We start from the raw sequence: 17,134 nt of genomic DNA on the forward strand, positions 1-17,134 counted from the left end.
TTATACACTTACTAGCTGTGTGACCTTGTGCAAGCTATTCAACTCCTGTCTGCCTCAGCTTCCTAATCTGCAAAATGGGGATAATAATAGCATCTGTATCCCAGGTTGTTGAGGACCAAATGGGATTATATTTGTAAAGCACTTAGCTCAGGGCCTACATAGTAAGCACCATATAAATTGGTGTGCCGGGAGCCAGGAAAATCAGTTTAAATGCAGCTTCATACACTTACTATGTGACCCTTTGCAAGTTATTCAATTCCTATTTGCCTCAGCTTCCTCATCTGTAAAATGGGGATACTGTACCTTATGCTTGTTATGGAATCCTATTTGTAAAGCACTTAGCTCAGCACCAAGTAAGCACTATAAAATGTTAGCTAACAGTAGCAGCAGCTTTATTGGGGGATACTCTTCCCTCTGGGTCCAGAGGCTGCTCTCCACAAACCTAGAAGGTCCTTCAGGTGCCTTTATATATCACGTCTATATATTTTGAGTCAGTGTCCTGGAAGTCCCACTCGACTCAGCCCTATTACAATTCCAGCCCTGTCATTATCTTGAGTCTGATTAAGATGATTCTAGGCTTTATAGTAGGTAGGTAGGAGGTTCCGTAGATAGAGCTCTGAATCTGTAATTAAGAAGCCCCAAGTTCAAATTCGGCTTCTAACACTTACTAGCTATGTGACCCTGGACAAGTCACTTAACCCTATTTATCTCAGTTTCCTCAATTATAAAGTGAGCTGCATAAGGAAATAGCAAATCACTTCAATAAAACCTCAAATGGAATCAAGAAGACCACTGAACAACAGCAGGCTTTGTAGTAAAGAGTTTAGCTGCTCAGAAATGTATTTTCTCTTTGAAACATTGTTGCTATGGAATAATGTCCTGCAACATTGTTTTCCCTAATAACTTTTTTTCAAAGAACCGATTAATGAGGTTAGGTGAGATATGCATTTAAAGGGCTTCACTGCCAAGTATAATAATGTTTCTATGTAACAGTTTTCAAAGTTATAATTCGGCAATTTGTTGGTGCTATAATCCTGTTTCTGCCAAATATAAGGGCTTCTTCTTTATATCTCCTGCCCCCATTACATACACTTTTGGACACAACCAATGTAAAATTTATTTTTCCTGTCTATGTATATGTGTTACAAATTTTGTTTTTCTTTTCTTTTTTTTAAGAGGGGAGAGTGAGAGAATATGATAGGGTGAAAAGGAAGGAAGGAAGGAAGGAAGGAAGGAAGGAAGGAAGGAAGAAGGAAGGAAGGAAGGAAGGAAGGAAGGAAGGAAAGAAGGAAGGAAGGAAGGAAGAAAAGAAGGAAGAAACTAAAGAGAGAAGGAAGAAGAAAAAAAGGTATTAAAATATTTATAAAGTATAGAAGGTAAAGTATATACAATCAGGATAACTTTCAAAGTACACACTGAATGTATTATATGCTTAAAAGGAAAAATGAGCTTATATAATACGGGTTTGCTATTTCATGCATGATCTGCTTTTTGTATATTGAAATAAAATTTTATGTTTCGGTCCAGAATAAAATAAATAAATAGAAAAGTAGAATGAGAGTTCCAGGGATCTATCAGGTAGACTTTGCCAGGTAAACTCCTTGTCACCTGGTATGTAACCTGCTCTCGTTGGTCCACTGTTGGCCTCTAAGAAACTCATAACTTTTCTTATAGTTGTATACATGTAGAAAGAGAAATGGAAAGGATCTTAGATTATCTAGTCCAGAGGGTCAGACATGCAATTCTTGACACTCCCTAATGGAGGAATAATCAGATTGAGATATAATTGGGGGAAGGACAGCTGGGTGGCGCAGTGGATAGAGCACCAGGCCTGAAGTCAGGAGGACCTGAGTTCAAATCTAGTCTCAGACGTTTAACACTTCCTGGCTATGTGACCCTGGGCAAGTGACTTAACTCCAACTGCCTCAGCAAAAACAAAAAACAAAAGATATAATTGGGAAATAGTCAACAAAATAAATAAAAATACAAAACAAAGATAATGTGAAATTGTGGTTTTCAAAGTCAAGATGGGGCTTATAGGGATCCTTAGGTACACATTTAGTGACCTTCCATTTGAGTTTGATACCACTGATCTATCCCTTCATTTGATAAGCGAAAGCTAGGAGCTTTAGCAAGGTCACACAGGCTGCAGCAGAGCTTGTATTCCAACCCAAACTCCTTTGATTCCAGATTCATCACACTTTCCTGCTCTAGTCTAGAAATTGGTGGGGGGAGGGGTGGGGTAGTGTGGTCATTATTGGCATAAATGGGCTAAAAAGTGCTTTCTTCCCTTTGGGAAGCCCTTTCTTCTTCCCTTAGATTGCAGAGGGAAGAGAATCACATAAAGCTTCCCCTGATCATGGCTCCTAAAATGAAAAATTTCTCAGGGAGGACAGAGTCCAAGGAAACTGAGGCAGAATGCGTTTATGTGGCTTGCCCAAAGTCAAACAGGGGCTAAATTCAGGAAGCAGGATTTGAATGTGGTCCCGAGTGTAGATCTGGTAACCTCCTGGACTGAGTTCAGACTGATCACATTTCAGAGGAAAAAGAAAAAGACAGAATGGAGTTTTAGCCAACGGAAGATCAGAGGACAGCTGGGAGAAGGCCTTGGGGGACATAAAAGGAGAGCGGGGATTAGTACTGGAGGTAAAATGCAAACTCCTTTCCTCCAGGCAAGTTAGGTTAGTTTTTCCTTAAAAGGCATTGAAGCTGCCCTCAGGACCTGACTGGCTCAGGAAGCTAAAGACTCGAGTTCTTAACATCCCTTCCGGGTCCTGAATGAAAACAAAGTGTCAGTGGGATTGTTTGGGGAAAACCATCACCTCTGGCAAAGAAACTTCCTTTAACGGAATAAACTCCATTTGTCCTCCATGCCGATGTTGTGGATTATTCTTTTCCTTTGACTAAGTAAACTTTCATTTGCTAACTCTTGGGTGGGTGGAATAAGTACATTTAGACAGCGCCTCCGCAAGCACTTGGCTAAGCACTTAAGACATTGTCTCGTGTGATGTCCACCACTACTCGGGGAGGCAAGTGCTATTATATTCCCATTTTTCAGTTGAGGAAACTGAGGTCGACAGATTGATTTATCTAGTGTCTGATCCCGTCTTCCTGAATCCAGATGTGGCAGCACTCTGGCCCCTGCCACCTAGCTGCCCCTGTTGAATGGCTTATTTTGGGCCATTTTCATCATAAACTTCCAAAGATTGGACCGAGTCAGCTCCAGTCCAAAACAACGGGCAAGAGTCACACAGGAGGGTTGGAGGACCCGGATTTTGTTAAGGCCGTTTAAGTGCAGAGGAAGGCACAGGGGCCCAGATTGGCTTTTGGTGATGTCTCCAGGTGCCATTTGTAGCTGAGTCAGCCCCGGGTTCCAGGATTAGAGAGGAATCTGCCTTCCAGCCCTTAAACCTGCAGAGATTTAGGTGAATGTGCGATATCCCCTAGACCTGAACCTAGAAGGGGATTGCTTTAAAGTGGCTCAGACCCACCAGCCTGCTAACTGAATGTCCCCTAAGTTTCACTAGAATAGATGATTTTCACAAAACTCAGTTTCCCTACTGTTTTAATTTGTCAAGGGAATTTGCACATGAAGAGTCCCTGGCTGTATTTTTCTTTTTAAATCTGTGTCTGCTAATCTCGATGTCCACTTTGTGTATTAAAGACATCAGGATGTCTCTGGGCAGCCGACAGCAGCAAGAATCTCCTACACTGGAGTCTAGTCCATTGACAGGAAGGGGAGATCGAGCTCTGGCAAGACAGGCCAGAATCCTTGGACCCCCGTGGCAGTCCCTAACCTCTTCGGCCACGGTGGAGCAGTAGGAGCGGGAGGGGCGCCTCTGTTGCACCCGCCAAGCCCAGCAGGACTCATAGGAACCCTCTTCTCAGGAGGAAGAATTGGGACCCAACAGAGGGAGACGGCCAATAGTCCTGGAAGACACCAGCTATAGCTCTGGTGGTCAGTGGGCAGACATGGCAGCCTAGTGATCCGAGTGGGCTCTGGCAAGGGCCACTGCAGCCCATGGTTTCCTGTAGTATGGAACAGATGGTGCTCTCCATAAAGGCTGGCAGTTCAATCCCCCACAACCTTGCCCATCTCTTCCTCAGGAAGGGCCAGGTTGGGCGTTTGCTTTCTGGCACAAAGGAGAAGGGAACTGTCTGCCAAGACCCGAGGCAGGTCTCTCTTAAAGCAAAGATTTTCTTTCCCTTTCCCTTCCCCATCCCATCCCCACCTCGGGGGCTCTCAGTGAGGCAGGATGTCCCTGCTGATAGGCCAGAGATCAGGGAGGACGCTCTCTGGCTTTTTTCTCCGCCCTCACCCTGCCTGATCTCTCAGTGCTTTTCTCTCAGCATCAGAGGGACAAAAAGTGTAAGATTTTGGCACCAGCCACCACATGGACCTGGAATTCCATCCATCCAAAGATGTGCTTGGGGGTTATATGAAAACCCCTAATCTCTTCTTCCTTCAGGGGCAGGTTATTTTTTTCTTTCCCCAAGTGTTTTTCTTCCTGTTAATTGTTGATGAACTGTATTACCCCCTCTACCCCTACCAGCCCTAAACATGGGAAAGGGGTACAAGTGAGAGTGGGGGAAGAGAAGAGCAAATGAAAGGGAAGTTGGCAGCTGTCTTTTCTACCTCATATCTCCAAGAACATAAACATCTGGAGGGCAGTATCTTGCCTGGATATTTGTCTCCTCCCCACTAGCCTTGGGGCCAGTGAAGAAGGAGGAAAAGGGACTAGGGAGCTGCTTTGCTCATGAAGAGGGCTGATGACCTAGGAAAAATAACAAAATTCATCTGAAAGAACAAAAAGGTCAAGAATTTCAAGGGCATTAATGAAAAAAAATCAAATGAAGGTGGCCTAGCTGTATCAGATCTAAAACTATATTATAAAGCAGTGGTCACCAAAACCATTTGGTATTAGCTAAGAAATAGACTAGTTGATCAGTGGAATAGATTAGATTCAAAGGACAAAACAGTCAATAACTATAGCAATCCAGTGTTTGACAAACCCAAAGACCCCAGCCTTGACTAGGAAATTGCTGGGAAAATTGGAAATTAGTATGGCAGAAACTAGGCATCGATGCACACTTACTGACACACCAAGATAAGATCAAAATGGGTCCATGATCTAGGCATAAAGAATGAGATTATAAATAAATTAGAGGAACATAGGATAGTTTACCTCTCAGACCTCTGGAGGGGAAAGGTCATTATTGATTATAAAATAGAAAATTTCGATTATATTAAGTTAAAAAGCTTTTGCACAAATAAAACTAATGTGGACAGGATTAGAAGGGAAGCAATAAATTGGGAAAAGAGTTTTACAGCTAAAAGTTCTGATAAAGGCTTCATCTCCAAAATATACAGAGAATTGACTCAAATTTAAAAGAAATCAAGTGATGCTCCAATTGATAAATGGTCAAAGGATATGAACAATTTTCAGATGAAGAAATTGAAACTATGTCTAGGCATATGAAAAGGTGTTCCAAATCATTATATATCAGAGAAATGCAAATTAAGACAACTCTGAGATACCACTACACACGTCAGATTGGCTAAGATGATAGGAAAAGAAAATGACAAATGTTGGAGGGGATGTGGGAGAACTGGGACACTGATACATTACTGGTGGAGTTGTGAATGGATCCAACCATTCTGGAGAGCAATTTGGAACTATGCTCAAAAAGTTATCAAAATTGTACATACCCTTTGATTCAGCAGTGTTACTAACTGGGCTTATATCCCAGAGATCTTGAAGAAGGGAAAGGGATTCACATGTGCAAAAATGTTTGTGGCAGCCGTTTTTGTAGTGGCTAGAAACTGGAAATTGAATGGATGCCCATCAATTGGAGAATGGTTGAATAAGTTATGGTATATGAATGTTATGGAATATTATTGTTCTGTAAGAAATGACCAGCAGGATGAATACAGAGAAGCCTAGAGAGACTTACATGAACTGATGCTGAGTGAAATGATCAGAACCAGGAAATCATTATACACTTCAACAACAATACTATATGAGAATAAGTTCTGATGGACGTGGTTCTCTTCAACAATGAGAGGATCCAAATCAGTAAAGAGTAGAAACAGCTACACTCAGTGAAAGAACACTGGAAAATGAGTATGGACCACAACATAACATTTTCATTCTCTGTCATTGTTTGCTTGCATTTTTGTCTTTTCTTCCCAGGTTTTTACCTTCTTTCTAAATTTGATTTTTCTTGTGCAAGAAGATAATTATATAAATATGTATACACATATAGTATTTAACATATATGTTAGCATATTTAACATGTATGAGACTACCTGCCATCTAGGGGAAGGAGGGGAAAAGTTGAAACAGAAGTTTTTGCAAAGGTCAATTTTGAAAAATTATCCATGCATATGTTTTGTATATAAAAAGCTATTTAAAAAAAAAAAAAAAAAAAAAAAAAAAAAGAGGGCCGAAAAATACCCAGGGACAAGAGCCCAATCACTTTCTCTGCTAGAAAATAGCAACTAAGTCATGGTGCTGTTCCATTCTCTCACTTCTCCATTCCAGAATGTTTGCTCTTTACAGAGTGCCTACTATGTGCCAAGAATGGTTGCAGGGAGCTTTCCATTGGGATTCTAAGATAACCCCGAATGGCTTCCTTTTGGATTCAATGCACCATATACTTATTGAGGTTTTGTTCCCCTCGGAGGCAGAATAGCTGCTTGCTGAGGAGAGGCCAGAAAAGATCCTTGTCACATCCTACTCTTAAGATGCCGTGATTCCGTGAACCAAACACAGTATTACAATTTGTTTCCAGAAATATTTTATAATCTTAATAACTATGTTTGTTTACAACTCATTTCTTTAGGTTAGAAATTGACTCATTATTTGCTCATGTGTTTCTTGCCATATGAGAAATGGTGACACAGAAATTGTCATGTATGGATCTGGTAGTTAGGACCATTTGGTTAGAACCTCCTTCAACATGAAGGCCAATTGCCACTTCTCTGTCTCTTGAGCAGCTCCTGAGGACTTAGGTACTAGGTGTAAGTATCCAAGGAGGGGGAAGGAAATCCTATCCAAAAAAGACACATTCGTAAACATATATATGAATATGAATATGTCCTTGTGTATATTCTAGAAGTCCTTCCTTGTAAAATACAACTTGTGAGCATCAATTTCAATTTTATCATTTGAACAATTACCAAAATATGCACAAAAATACAAACTAAAAACATCTGAATAAAAATTTTCATAAAAACAAACTGCATTAAAATAGTTTCTTTGCCTTGTTGGACATTTGAAAAAAAAAAAAAAAAACCAATATAAATTTATCATCCATAGTCTGTTAGTTTCACCAAAGTAACATTTTAACATATGGAAGGAAACTAAGACAAGTATTTAGGGCTCTTCATACTGGTGAGACTTGTGTTTGCCTATGGTTTAGTCTCTGTCTCCATGCCTGCTTCCTGGGCCTCTTCCACTTCTGAGAGTTTTTCATCATCTGAAATTGAGAAGTACACACAGAATTAGTGCCAATGTTGAACATGAGGAAATCCATATGTAATGCTTAATACAAATCTAGTAATAACAAAAGAGTGAATCTTCAAACATTTTGGGGAATCTCATCCACTTTTAAATGATAGAAACAAAAAAATGTATGTGTGCTCATCTAGGAAGCACCTTCCCTGAAGCTGGCTGAGGAATTCTAACCTTTGCTTTCATGAAAAGGTGGTTGTAGCCCTGCCCAGAGACAGACACCACACGAGGTTCCTGCAATGGGCTAGTCTGACTTTCTGAAAAGGAGATTTAGCAATTATAAATACAGGACAGCAAGACTTAAAAGTAAAATTCTATTCGTTTTCATAGAAAGTACTTACTTTCTAGTGTTTGCTGAAGTTCATGGATAGTGCTAAGAAGAACATGGAACTGTTTTCGCCTTAGTTCCAGCTTGATGTAAAAGAAAAGAAAATGTTTAAATTTCAGGTGATCCTGAACAAAAGGCAGACAAACTCCTGCTGACAGAACTTCAATGCTTCTACCGTCACACTTCTCAGGTTTCTTCCTGCCCTGGAGGATGCAGGCCCCATCAGCCTGTGCTCTTACTCAAACTCTAGTAGCTGCTTTGCTCAGACTCCTCTCAGCACTGAAAGTATTTCCTATCCTGGCATTCTTTGCTATCTGTGCTTCCTCAAACATGTTTTTGCCCTTCGATTCCCATGGCTTGTAATATTCTTCCTCTTCAGTTTGTCTAGTTTCCTCTTCTGTAGGAGACCTTTCTGATGCACACATCCGCCCACCCTCCCTCAGCAGCTTGTACCTCCCTAGGAGATCATCTGTCACCTCCCCACCTCCCTCTGTATACATCCCTCCTCACCCCCACCCCACCCAGCAAATGGGGTAAGGGACTTGCCCAGCTAGGAAGTGTTAAATGTCAGAGAACAAATTTGAACTCAGATCTTCCTGACTTCAGGGCTGGTGGTCTATCCACTGTACCAACTAGCTGCCCCATTCTGTATATATTCTGTACCTACATAATTATTTACCTATTGTCTCCCCTTTTGGAATGTAACCTTTGTGAGGGTAGGGACTGCTTTTGGCATTAAGATTTGGTACAAAGCTTGGCACTGACTAAGCACTTCATAACTGACTGACAGATATGTAAGTTAAACATACCTTATCTTCAACATTTTCTTTTATGTGAGAAAGGTGTTGTAATTCTTTCCCCAAAGCATCTAATTCCCTGAAAAAGAATACAAAAAATGAGTTATATACATTTTGCCTCTTTTGAAAATAAGTCAATATCAAGTATTTTATTTATTAGTCAAAACTTTATAAAGAAAATTAAACTACTCATGCATGGTATCGGAGACAAGTAGAATAGAATATACTAAATAATAAGGCTGCCATACCCAAATAGTTCATAAAGTTGTTTATAGAGTTTAAAAGTGCTAAAACATATTTTTAACCAAGAACTATTCTAAGCAATTAAATTATGTTACATTAAGGATCCAACCTGTTCTTTCTCATTATTTCAGAATGATGGTTTATTTTCCCTAGCAGTTCAATCTGGTACAAGAGATTTATAAATGTGTGCCACACTTAGGAATATTAAATAAAAACAGATGTTTCAGAACTGCAAATGCTTTAAGTTTTTTTTTTTTTTTTTTTTGTAAAGGCTATATTACCTTTTAGAATAAGCATATATAATTAGAAGGAAAGTAAAATATTGAACTTACTTCAATGTTTCATGCCTATCTGGATGGTGCTGTATGACTTTTGCCAAAGCATCATATTCTGAAAGACACGACACCATTGCTATTTAACAAAGACACTTTCCCTCTGGGAAATATTGGCTTATACAAAAGAAAAAGTCTTATCTAAAAGCTTGGCTTTACCTTGTATAGATCACTTAACCCTTGTGTAAAATAGGGACATTAGTACTTGTGCTCTTGTTCTCTCAGGAAAGACTATGAGAATCAACAAAGATACCATCTATTGATCCAAATACTGTAATCAAAATAATTTTTTTTTTCTGTTTGCTTGGCCTCCAAGCCTCCAATTATTATCACATTGAGGAGAGAAGCATCTTTCCTCTCTCTTCTTGCCTAAAGGAAGGTGATGAATTGGGTGAAAGTGTCTGTTTACTACTGGCAGTAAAATTAGCAAACAACAAAGTTCCAGAACAGCCATTTGTTTTGAAGCAATATTTTCTATTATTTCACAGTATCTGATTCAAAGATTTTTCACTTTAGCATTGCAGTCTATTTTGTGGGAAGCCTAGGTTTGGGACAATATGGTAATATATATAAAGGGCCAGATCGCTGCTCTTTAAGCTGTAAGTCAAGTTTGTCTTTGTACTCGGTACAGGTCCCTCTTCTATTTGCAAAAAGGCCAATTTCTACATAAGGATCTTAACAAGGAATGTAGCAGGCATTTTTAAAAATCCACTGAAGAAAGACAATGATTATAAATGTCACTTGAACCTGGTAAAGAAATACTTCCAGCCAGCATAAATTTGCTATTGACATTAAGATAATTTTAAGATTCAAAGGTTCCTTTTTTTGGTAATTCAACATAATTTAGACTCCAATCTCACCACAATGCACATTATATCACACACAATTCTTACCCTGGCGATTTTTCCGTATTCGTTTTGCTTGAAGGATCTGCTTTTTGCACTCAGCAATTTTTTCATGTGCTCCAGCTATGCTATTTTCTATGTAAAAATTTAAAAAATTAAAAAGACAGCTGTAACTTTGTCAGTAATAAACTCTTCCTAGGTTAATCTGAAAAATATTTTCAACTGCCAATAAAATGTTACTATTTTTTTTTAAAAGCTATTTTCTAAAATACTTATATGGGGGATCTTTTTTGAACTAAAAAATTTCCAGATGACATTCTCTCAGATTTTAAACTCCAAATTTTAAAACTGATAAGAATAAATATGTCACCTTATTTATACTTACCTATGTCTTTGTAAATTTTTTCATAGTTTTCCATTTCTCTCAGATTCATATCATATACAAGCAGAGTCTTTCCCATTGAAAATTCACATTGAGACAATGTACTTAGCATGCGTTGGTACTGGCTATAACTAAAAATAAGGAAAAATGAAGATTCTTAAAACGGAAAAAGTGTTAAGATAATATACAACTGTCAGTAATGAAAATCTTACTATTATACTTTAGTGGAAATATTTCATCATACCAATAAAAATATATTAGGTTCTGAGTTCATTATTATTTAAAATGTGCTTACAGGAACTTATATTTTGCTTTTTTTATGTATACTTTTCTTGAGCTTTATTCAAATTTAAGTTTTGGATTGTATTATTATTTTTTTAATTGTAGCTTTTTATATACAAAACATATCCTTGGGTAATTTTTTAATGTTGACCCTTGCAAAAACTTCTGTTTCAACTTTTCCTCTCCTTCCCTCCACTCCCTCCTCTAGATGGCAGGTAGTCCCATACATGTTAAATATGTTAAAGTATATGCTAAGATTGTATTTTAATAAACTCTAGAATTATATGTGACAATTTTCAGTTAGGTTGACTTAGTAATTTTAAAACAAATCAGCTTCAAAATATATTTCATACAAACACCTAAATAATATTTAAATGTATAACTTTATTGCTATTTACTTCACCTTATGTTTTGTTCTTTGTATATTCAGAAAGCTAACTGAAATGTTACAAGACATTTTTCTAAAGTTTCCATTTCTTTTACTATGTAGCCAGCTTTTGATTATCTTACTTATGAGATACCAATTAGAAAATAAAAATAATTCAAAAAGTCACTTCAAATTAACTTCCCATATCATGTCTTTGAAAGGAACCAAATAAGCAATTTTAGTTTTTAATCATCTTTTCATAAATTTCATTTTCCCAAGAATTAAATGTATAAAATGTATGCAACTGCTGAATTCCGGAACTGAAAGAGCCTTCAGAAGCTGTCAGTTAGCCCCCATATTCCACAAAATGAATTCCCTCTACAACATGCCTTACAAAGCAGATCATTGGGCCTTTGCTTGGAGAAGGGAAGGGGGAATGAAGCCTATGCCACTTTGGAAGAATCCTGATTGTGAGAAAATTTCTCCTTATAACAAGCCAAAATGAACACTAGCTTAATGCCACCCTTGTCTCATTTGAGATAAAACAGGCAATTGATGTCTGAAAAAAATCAAAAGTTGACTGAATTTAACCTGTTTCCATTGATTTTCAATTGAGAATGAGCAAAACATTTACAGACTCAATCATATGGTGTAATAACAATAGAATGACACACCCTTCTTCCTGAGATCCAGCATTGCACCATTTAATGAAACTCTTCACTAATAAGTTGATTCTCCGATCATCACCAGCACCATCACCATCAATTAAAAGTCGCTTTCTGATAACTTCATCTAAAAGAAAGAATATTAAAATGACCCAATAACCAATGATAAAAAACAGATTTGTGAAAACTACCTTATTTCTGCTAAAATTCCTAAGAAATGAGGATAATTTGCAGATACTGATAAGGAATTAGTTTCAAAATCCTTGTTTCAGCCTCAGCCTAGACTGGGAAGATGTCACAGCCATTGAGTCCAAATCTCTCATTTTATAAATGAGAAATATGAGACACAGATAAGACTAAGGTGCCCCAAGTTCTATAGGTGAATGAAGACAGTGACCTATTACCCTTGAGTCCCACCAAGAGAACAAAGCATAGGTATTATTGGGTGCCTCTGGAAGTCTGAGGCAGTGAGTGTGTATGTGTGCTCAAACAAGAGCCAAGAGAAATTGGGGGAGGGAAAATCACAGGAGAGAAGAGAGAGAAAAAAGATGTAAACTGTTTTCAATATAAACTTCAACTTATTATCCCCAAATCTCTCATTTCTATTTCATTGGCACCCTCAGCTGGTCTTTCTGGCAAATTCTCTTCTCTGTGCCACTGAACTTAAAAGGAACACAGAATGATCCTCTCTCTTGTAGTTGCTTTACCTCAGAGTTATGATGTTCCTGCTTCACTGAAACAGTGGCAGATTCCTAGAGAACCTGCCTGAAAAATCCTTTCCCACACATTTCAGAACAGTTCCAATGCCCAGGCAAAAGTATTTCTAATCCCTAAAACAAGAGATAAAACACCAATGAATAAAGCATTAGACTTATAGTCAGACTTAAGTTTATCTGACACTTATTGGCTATGAAACCAAAGGCCAAACGATTTAAACTTCCTAGTTACCGCATAAATAAAATGAAGATAGTAACATTCATACTGCCCTACATTACAAGATGAGGATGAGAAAGATCCTTAGTGGTTTCGGTGCTTTAAAAAAGAGAGTTACGATGCTGAGTGAAATGAGCAAAACCAGGAGATCATTATATACCTCAACAATGACACTGTTTGAGGATGTATTCTGATGGAAGTGGACCTCTTCGATAAAGAGAGCCTTAATTGATCAAAGATGGACAGAAGCAGCTACACCCAGAGAAAGAACACTGGAAATGAATATAAACTGCTTGCATTTATGTCCTCCCGGGTTATTTATACCTTCTGAATCCAATTCTCCCTGTGCAACAAGAAAACCATTTGGCTCTGCACACATATATTGTATCTAGGATATACTGCAACCCATTCAACATGTAAAGGACTCTTGCCATCTCGGGGAAGGGGTGGAGGGAGGGAGGGGTAAAATCGGAACAGAAATGAATGCAAGGGATAATGCTGTAAAAATTACCCTGGCATGCGTTCTATCAATAAAAAATTATTTAAAAAAAAAAAAGAGAGAGTTACAATTACTGTACTAGCACTGACACTAGAAAGCTAATGAAAAGCTAGGGATGAATATCAAAGTGGGATTTTGGGAAAATAAGACAGCAAATCTGAAGATGAGAAGGGCTGCAAGCAAGAGGCCTAGATTGTGATATCTAGCAAGCATCTGGTAATGTTAAAGTACACTCTGTAGAGATTAGGCCTAGGTAAGTAGATTTAGGAGTGATTTATATAGAGACAATAACTGAGCCCCAATATCTGAGAACAGATATGATTACTGAAAGAGGGATAAGAAGGCACAGGACAGGACCTTGAGAAACAATCAGGTTAGCAGGGAGGAAATGAATAAAGATTCTTAAAAGAGCTGAGGAATAATCACGCGGGAGAAAAAATCATAACTAACATTTACTTAGTACTTACTATGACATTACGCTAAGTATTTTATAATTATTATCCCATTTTGATCCTCAGAGCAATCCTGGAAGATAAATGCTAGTGTTATCCCAATTTATTAGCAAGAGACAACTGAAGCAGATAAAGGTTACCTGACTGCTCAGGGTCAGAAATGGAAAGCATTAGAAGTCACATTTGTACCCAGGTTTTCTATACACTGCATCACCACCTAGTTGTCACAATATTGTCCAGAAGGAGAGTTTAGTTAGTCATGCCCCAAACCCCAAGTAGGGTGGAAAGAACCCTGGCTTTGAAGTGAAAGTCTCTGGGCTTCAACTTCACGCTCTGCATCTCACTATTTAAATAACTGTGGCCAAGTCATTGAACCATCCTAGCTCCTGGGCTCCTTGTCTGTAAAATGAGGAAGCTGGACCAGATGACCTCAAAAGACAGCTTTTGGCTCTAGATCTATGAAGTCAGAACTGAGGAGATTCCTGGATTTAGCAGATGAGCAATTCCTGTAATCTCAGCAAAATGCTGGGTCCCTCCCTTAGATCCCAGGGGACTAAGATATTAAAGTAAAAGCAACAAATACATAGGATTCTAATCTAATATAAATGATTGATCTTGAAAAGATCAGTTAAGGGATAATGTAAAAAAAAAAAAAAAAATTGCCCAGGCATGGGTTCTGTCAATAAAAAGTTATTAAAAAAAAAAAAAAAAAAAGATCAGTTAGGAGGCAGTTAGGTGATGCAGTGAATAGAGTACCAACCCTGAAGTCAGCAGGACTCGAGTTCAAATTTGATCTCAGACACTTAACACTTCCTACCTGTGTGACCCTGAGTAAGTCACTTAACCCCAATTGCCTCAGCAAAAAAGAAAAGAAAAAAAGAAAAAAGAAAAGGAGGCTAGAAACAGTTCTAGAGCTTGTTGGGATGGATAGCAGGGTCAAATGAAGTATATTTTTGTTGTCTTAAAGGACCTGAGCATGTCAAGTCAATGAGGGAGAAAAATCAGAGAAAGAGAGGGAAGGAGGGAAGAAAGAAATGAAGAAAGAAAAAGAAATGAAGAGAGAATAAATTCCTGGAGATGAAGGAGGTGGGTAAATAGGCAATATGAGACTGATGGCACAGGTAAGGATTGGTCTTCAAAAGGAGACCAAACAGAAAAGATTTCATTAGGGTAAAAAAAACCTCACACCTTACCCTAAATGAAACAACTTGGAAAAATGGAAAATCATCCTATATCAGCTTCAATTCCCTTCTCTTCCCAGCCCCAAACTCAAATATCTCTTAACTATACCTTGAACCCTGGGATTCTTTGGCTGTGGAATGCAGCACAGATGTGACAATAAGATACTATTTTCGGTGCTGATTAATTTTCTCCCAGTCAAGATGTAAACCACACTTCCTTGTCCAACTGTCAAATTTTTCAGCAACTTCTGACAATGGTTTACAATCTTACTTGAGAAATGGGACACAGATGGCATGGTATTAAATTGACTGGAATCCTCACTTTGAAAAATCTTTGCCACAGACAATTTAGTCAAGGATTTCTGGAATTCAATCCTCCATCATTCCAAGTACTGACTGATCAGGAAAACAATTAAGCAACAATATTTAAGGGTGTAAATACTGAATAAAGCACTTCCCTTGCTGAAAAGATATGGTCAAAGTTTCACCAACATATAAGAGGCAACAATCAGACTACCAACAGCAGAATTCTTAGACTTTACAACTTGCACAGTTGCCACCTAGCCACCAAAGCAAACCAGAACTCCTACAGGATGCTAAAGCATTGATCATCACCATTCTAGTTCCATAAATGACACCTTTTGGTGGTTCACTAACTAGGGGGATCGAGTTTTTGTCCCAGAGTCAAGAAGACCTAAATTCCAACTGATCTCAGACACCAGTTGCACGATTCAGGACAAGTGCCTTCCCCCCTTTGTCTGTTTTCTCACCTGTCCAATGAGCTGGCGAAGGAAATGACAAACCAGCCCAATGTCTCGGCTGAGAAAACCCCCAATAAGTCTAGCAGGTGTATAAGGCCGGGGTTTACCTACAAAATCCAGGTTTACTGGGGCATTGCTCCAATTATTTGGTGGCTCTCCGGGGACTGCTCCCCAAAGCCCGCCAAGCTTGGACATCGGAGATGATGGTTTGTGCCCGTCCCCGGACACATCTCTATATGTGCGCAGATATGTGCATATATACGTTACACACACACACACGCACAAATACGCACTCGCATGTGAGTGCCAGGCCCGGGCAACACAAAAGATAACCACAATATCTGCAATTTATCCAATTACATAAAAAATGGTCGAAGAGGAGAGTTTAAAGTGCTTTTTCTGGCAGGGCTTCCGGCCAGTTCCGCCGACCCCAGCCCACCTACCTCAAATACCCGCGTGTGCGTCCGCCGGCCGGGCGGCCAGGACACGGCCCGGGAGGCCCTTGGCCATGCGGCCGCACGCGATCGGAACTAGAGTGGTTCCACGGCCGGCGCTGTGGCCACAGTCCCTCGCGGCCCAGCGGGGAACCCCTCGCGCAGGAGTCGCGAGCGGAGGCCGAGCCTGGGACGCGGCTGCGCCTCTCCATTCATCCGCCGCGCATCAAAGGACCAGCGAGGGAGGGCAGGGCCCGAGTCCCTCAGCGACGCCCTCCCACCACGTCCGGGGCCACTCTTTTCCCCGATCCCATTCCTCCCCGGGGATCACTCCCCCCGGCGGCGCCCCCTCACCGTCCGTCACGGCCCCCATGGCGCCCGGGGCAGCGGCCGCTCTTCACCCGCGTCCGGCGGCGACGGCGGCGGCGGCTCCGGCCAAACTCCCACAATGCAGCCGGGCAAACAGCCATGGAGGGCGCGTGCCCGGCCCCGCCCCCTTGGGGGCGGGGAGGTCCGGGGCGGGGCCGCAAGGGGAGGAGGGCCGAGCGCGCCCGGCCCCGAGGCCCCGCCCTGTGGCCCCGCCCCGCGCCGCAGGACGCGCTGCTTCCGCCCGCCAGGTGAGAGCCGCCGCGGGGCCGGGCCGGGCGGGAGGGGCGAGGCGGCGCGCGCACACGAGGCGCGGGCCCGAGCGGGGGGGATACGGGGCCGCGGATCCCCGAGGATCTCTCTGGGGACCGGGCACGGGGGGGGGAGGGGTGGAGAGGGGAAGGTCACCGCGGGGGTCTGCGGGCGTGCGGGGGGCGGGGGGGTAGCGCAAGCGCGCGCGCGCCGGGGGAGGGGGCGGGGCCGCGGCGCTCCGCCCCCAGCCTCCCCTACCTGCAAAGTTCGCGCGGGAACCGGCTTCGGGGCGCGGGGCGCGGTGGTGCCTGCACGCGTGTATGCACAGATGCATGCCAGCGTGCACGCCTAGGGCTGGAAGTCCGGGCTGCGACCTGTCATTTCTTTGCTCCTCGCCATGCCCTCTATTAAAGGGAAACTAGAGGGGAACGGGAGGCAGCGTCCCCAGCTAGCTCCCTCCCACCAGCTTCGGAAGTCAGACACCTCGGGATTTGGGCT

The 17,134-nt window shown here is 41.0% G+C and overlaps 1 protein-coding gene across 1 annotated transcript; it reads right to left on the reverse strand.

The window, feature by feature from the left end:
- Positions 1-6,784: 6,784 nt before the first annotated feature.
- THOC7 (THO complex subunit 7) lies at positions 6,785-16,487 on the reverse strand. The gene is made up of 8 exons (XM_051980161.1): positions 16,373-16,487; positions 11,768-11,885; positions 10,448-10,575; positions 10,111-10,197; positions 9,218-9,275; positions 8,655-8,721; positions 7,859-7,928; positions 6,785-7,482 (listed from the first exon to the last, which is right to left on the reverse strand). Exons 1-8 carry the CDS (start codon positions 16,389-16,391, stop codon positions 7,415-7,417), a joined length of 615 nt encoding a protein of 204 aa, XP_051836121.1. The 5' UTR covers positions 16,392-16,487; the 3' UTR covers positions 6,785-7,414.
- Positions 16,488-17,134: the final 647 nt, after the last annotated feature.

The sequence above is a fragment of the Antechinus flavipes genome, chromosome 1 (assembly GCF_016432865.1).
Source record: "Antechinus flavipes isolate AdamAnt ecotype Samford, QLD, Australia chromosome 1, AdamAnt_v2, whole genome shotgun sequence".
Classification (NCBI taxonomy): domain Eukaryota; kingdom Metazoa; phylum Chordata; class Mammalia; order Dasyuromorphia; family Dasyuridae; genus Antechinus; species Antechinus flavipes.

Coding starts and splice junctions, on each gene's coding strand:
- THOC7 (XM_051980161.1), bottom strand. Junction 10,198..10,447: donor AAAAATTTACAAAGACATAG/GTAAGTATAAAT, acceptor ATTTTTACATAG/AAAATAGCATAGCTGGAGCA. Junction 9,276..10,110: donor AATACGGAAAAATCGCCAGG/GTAAGAATTGTG, acceptor CGTGTCTTTCAG/AATATGATGCTTTGGCAAAA.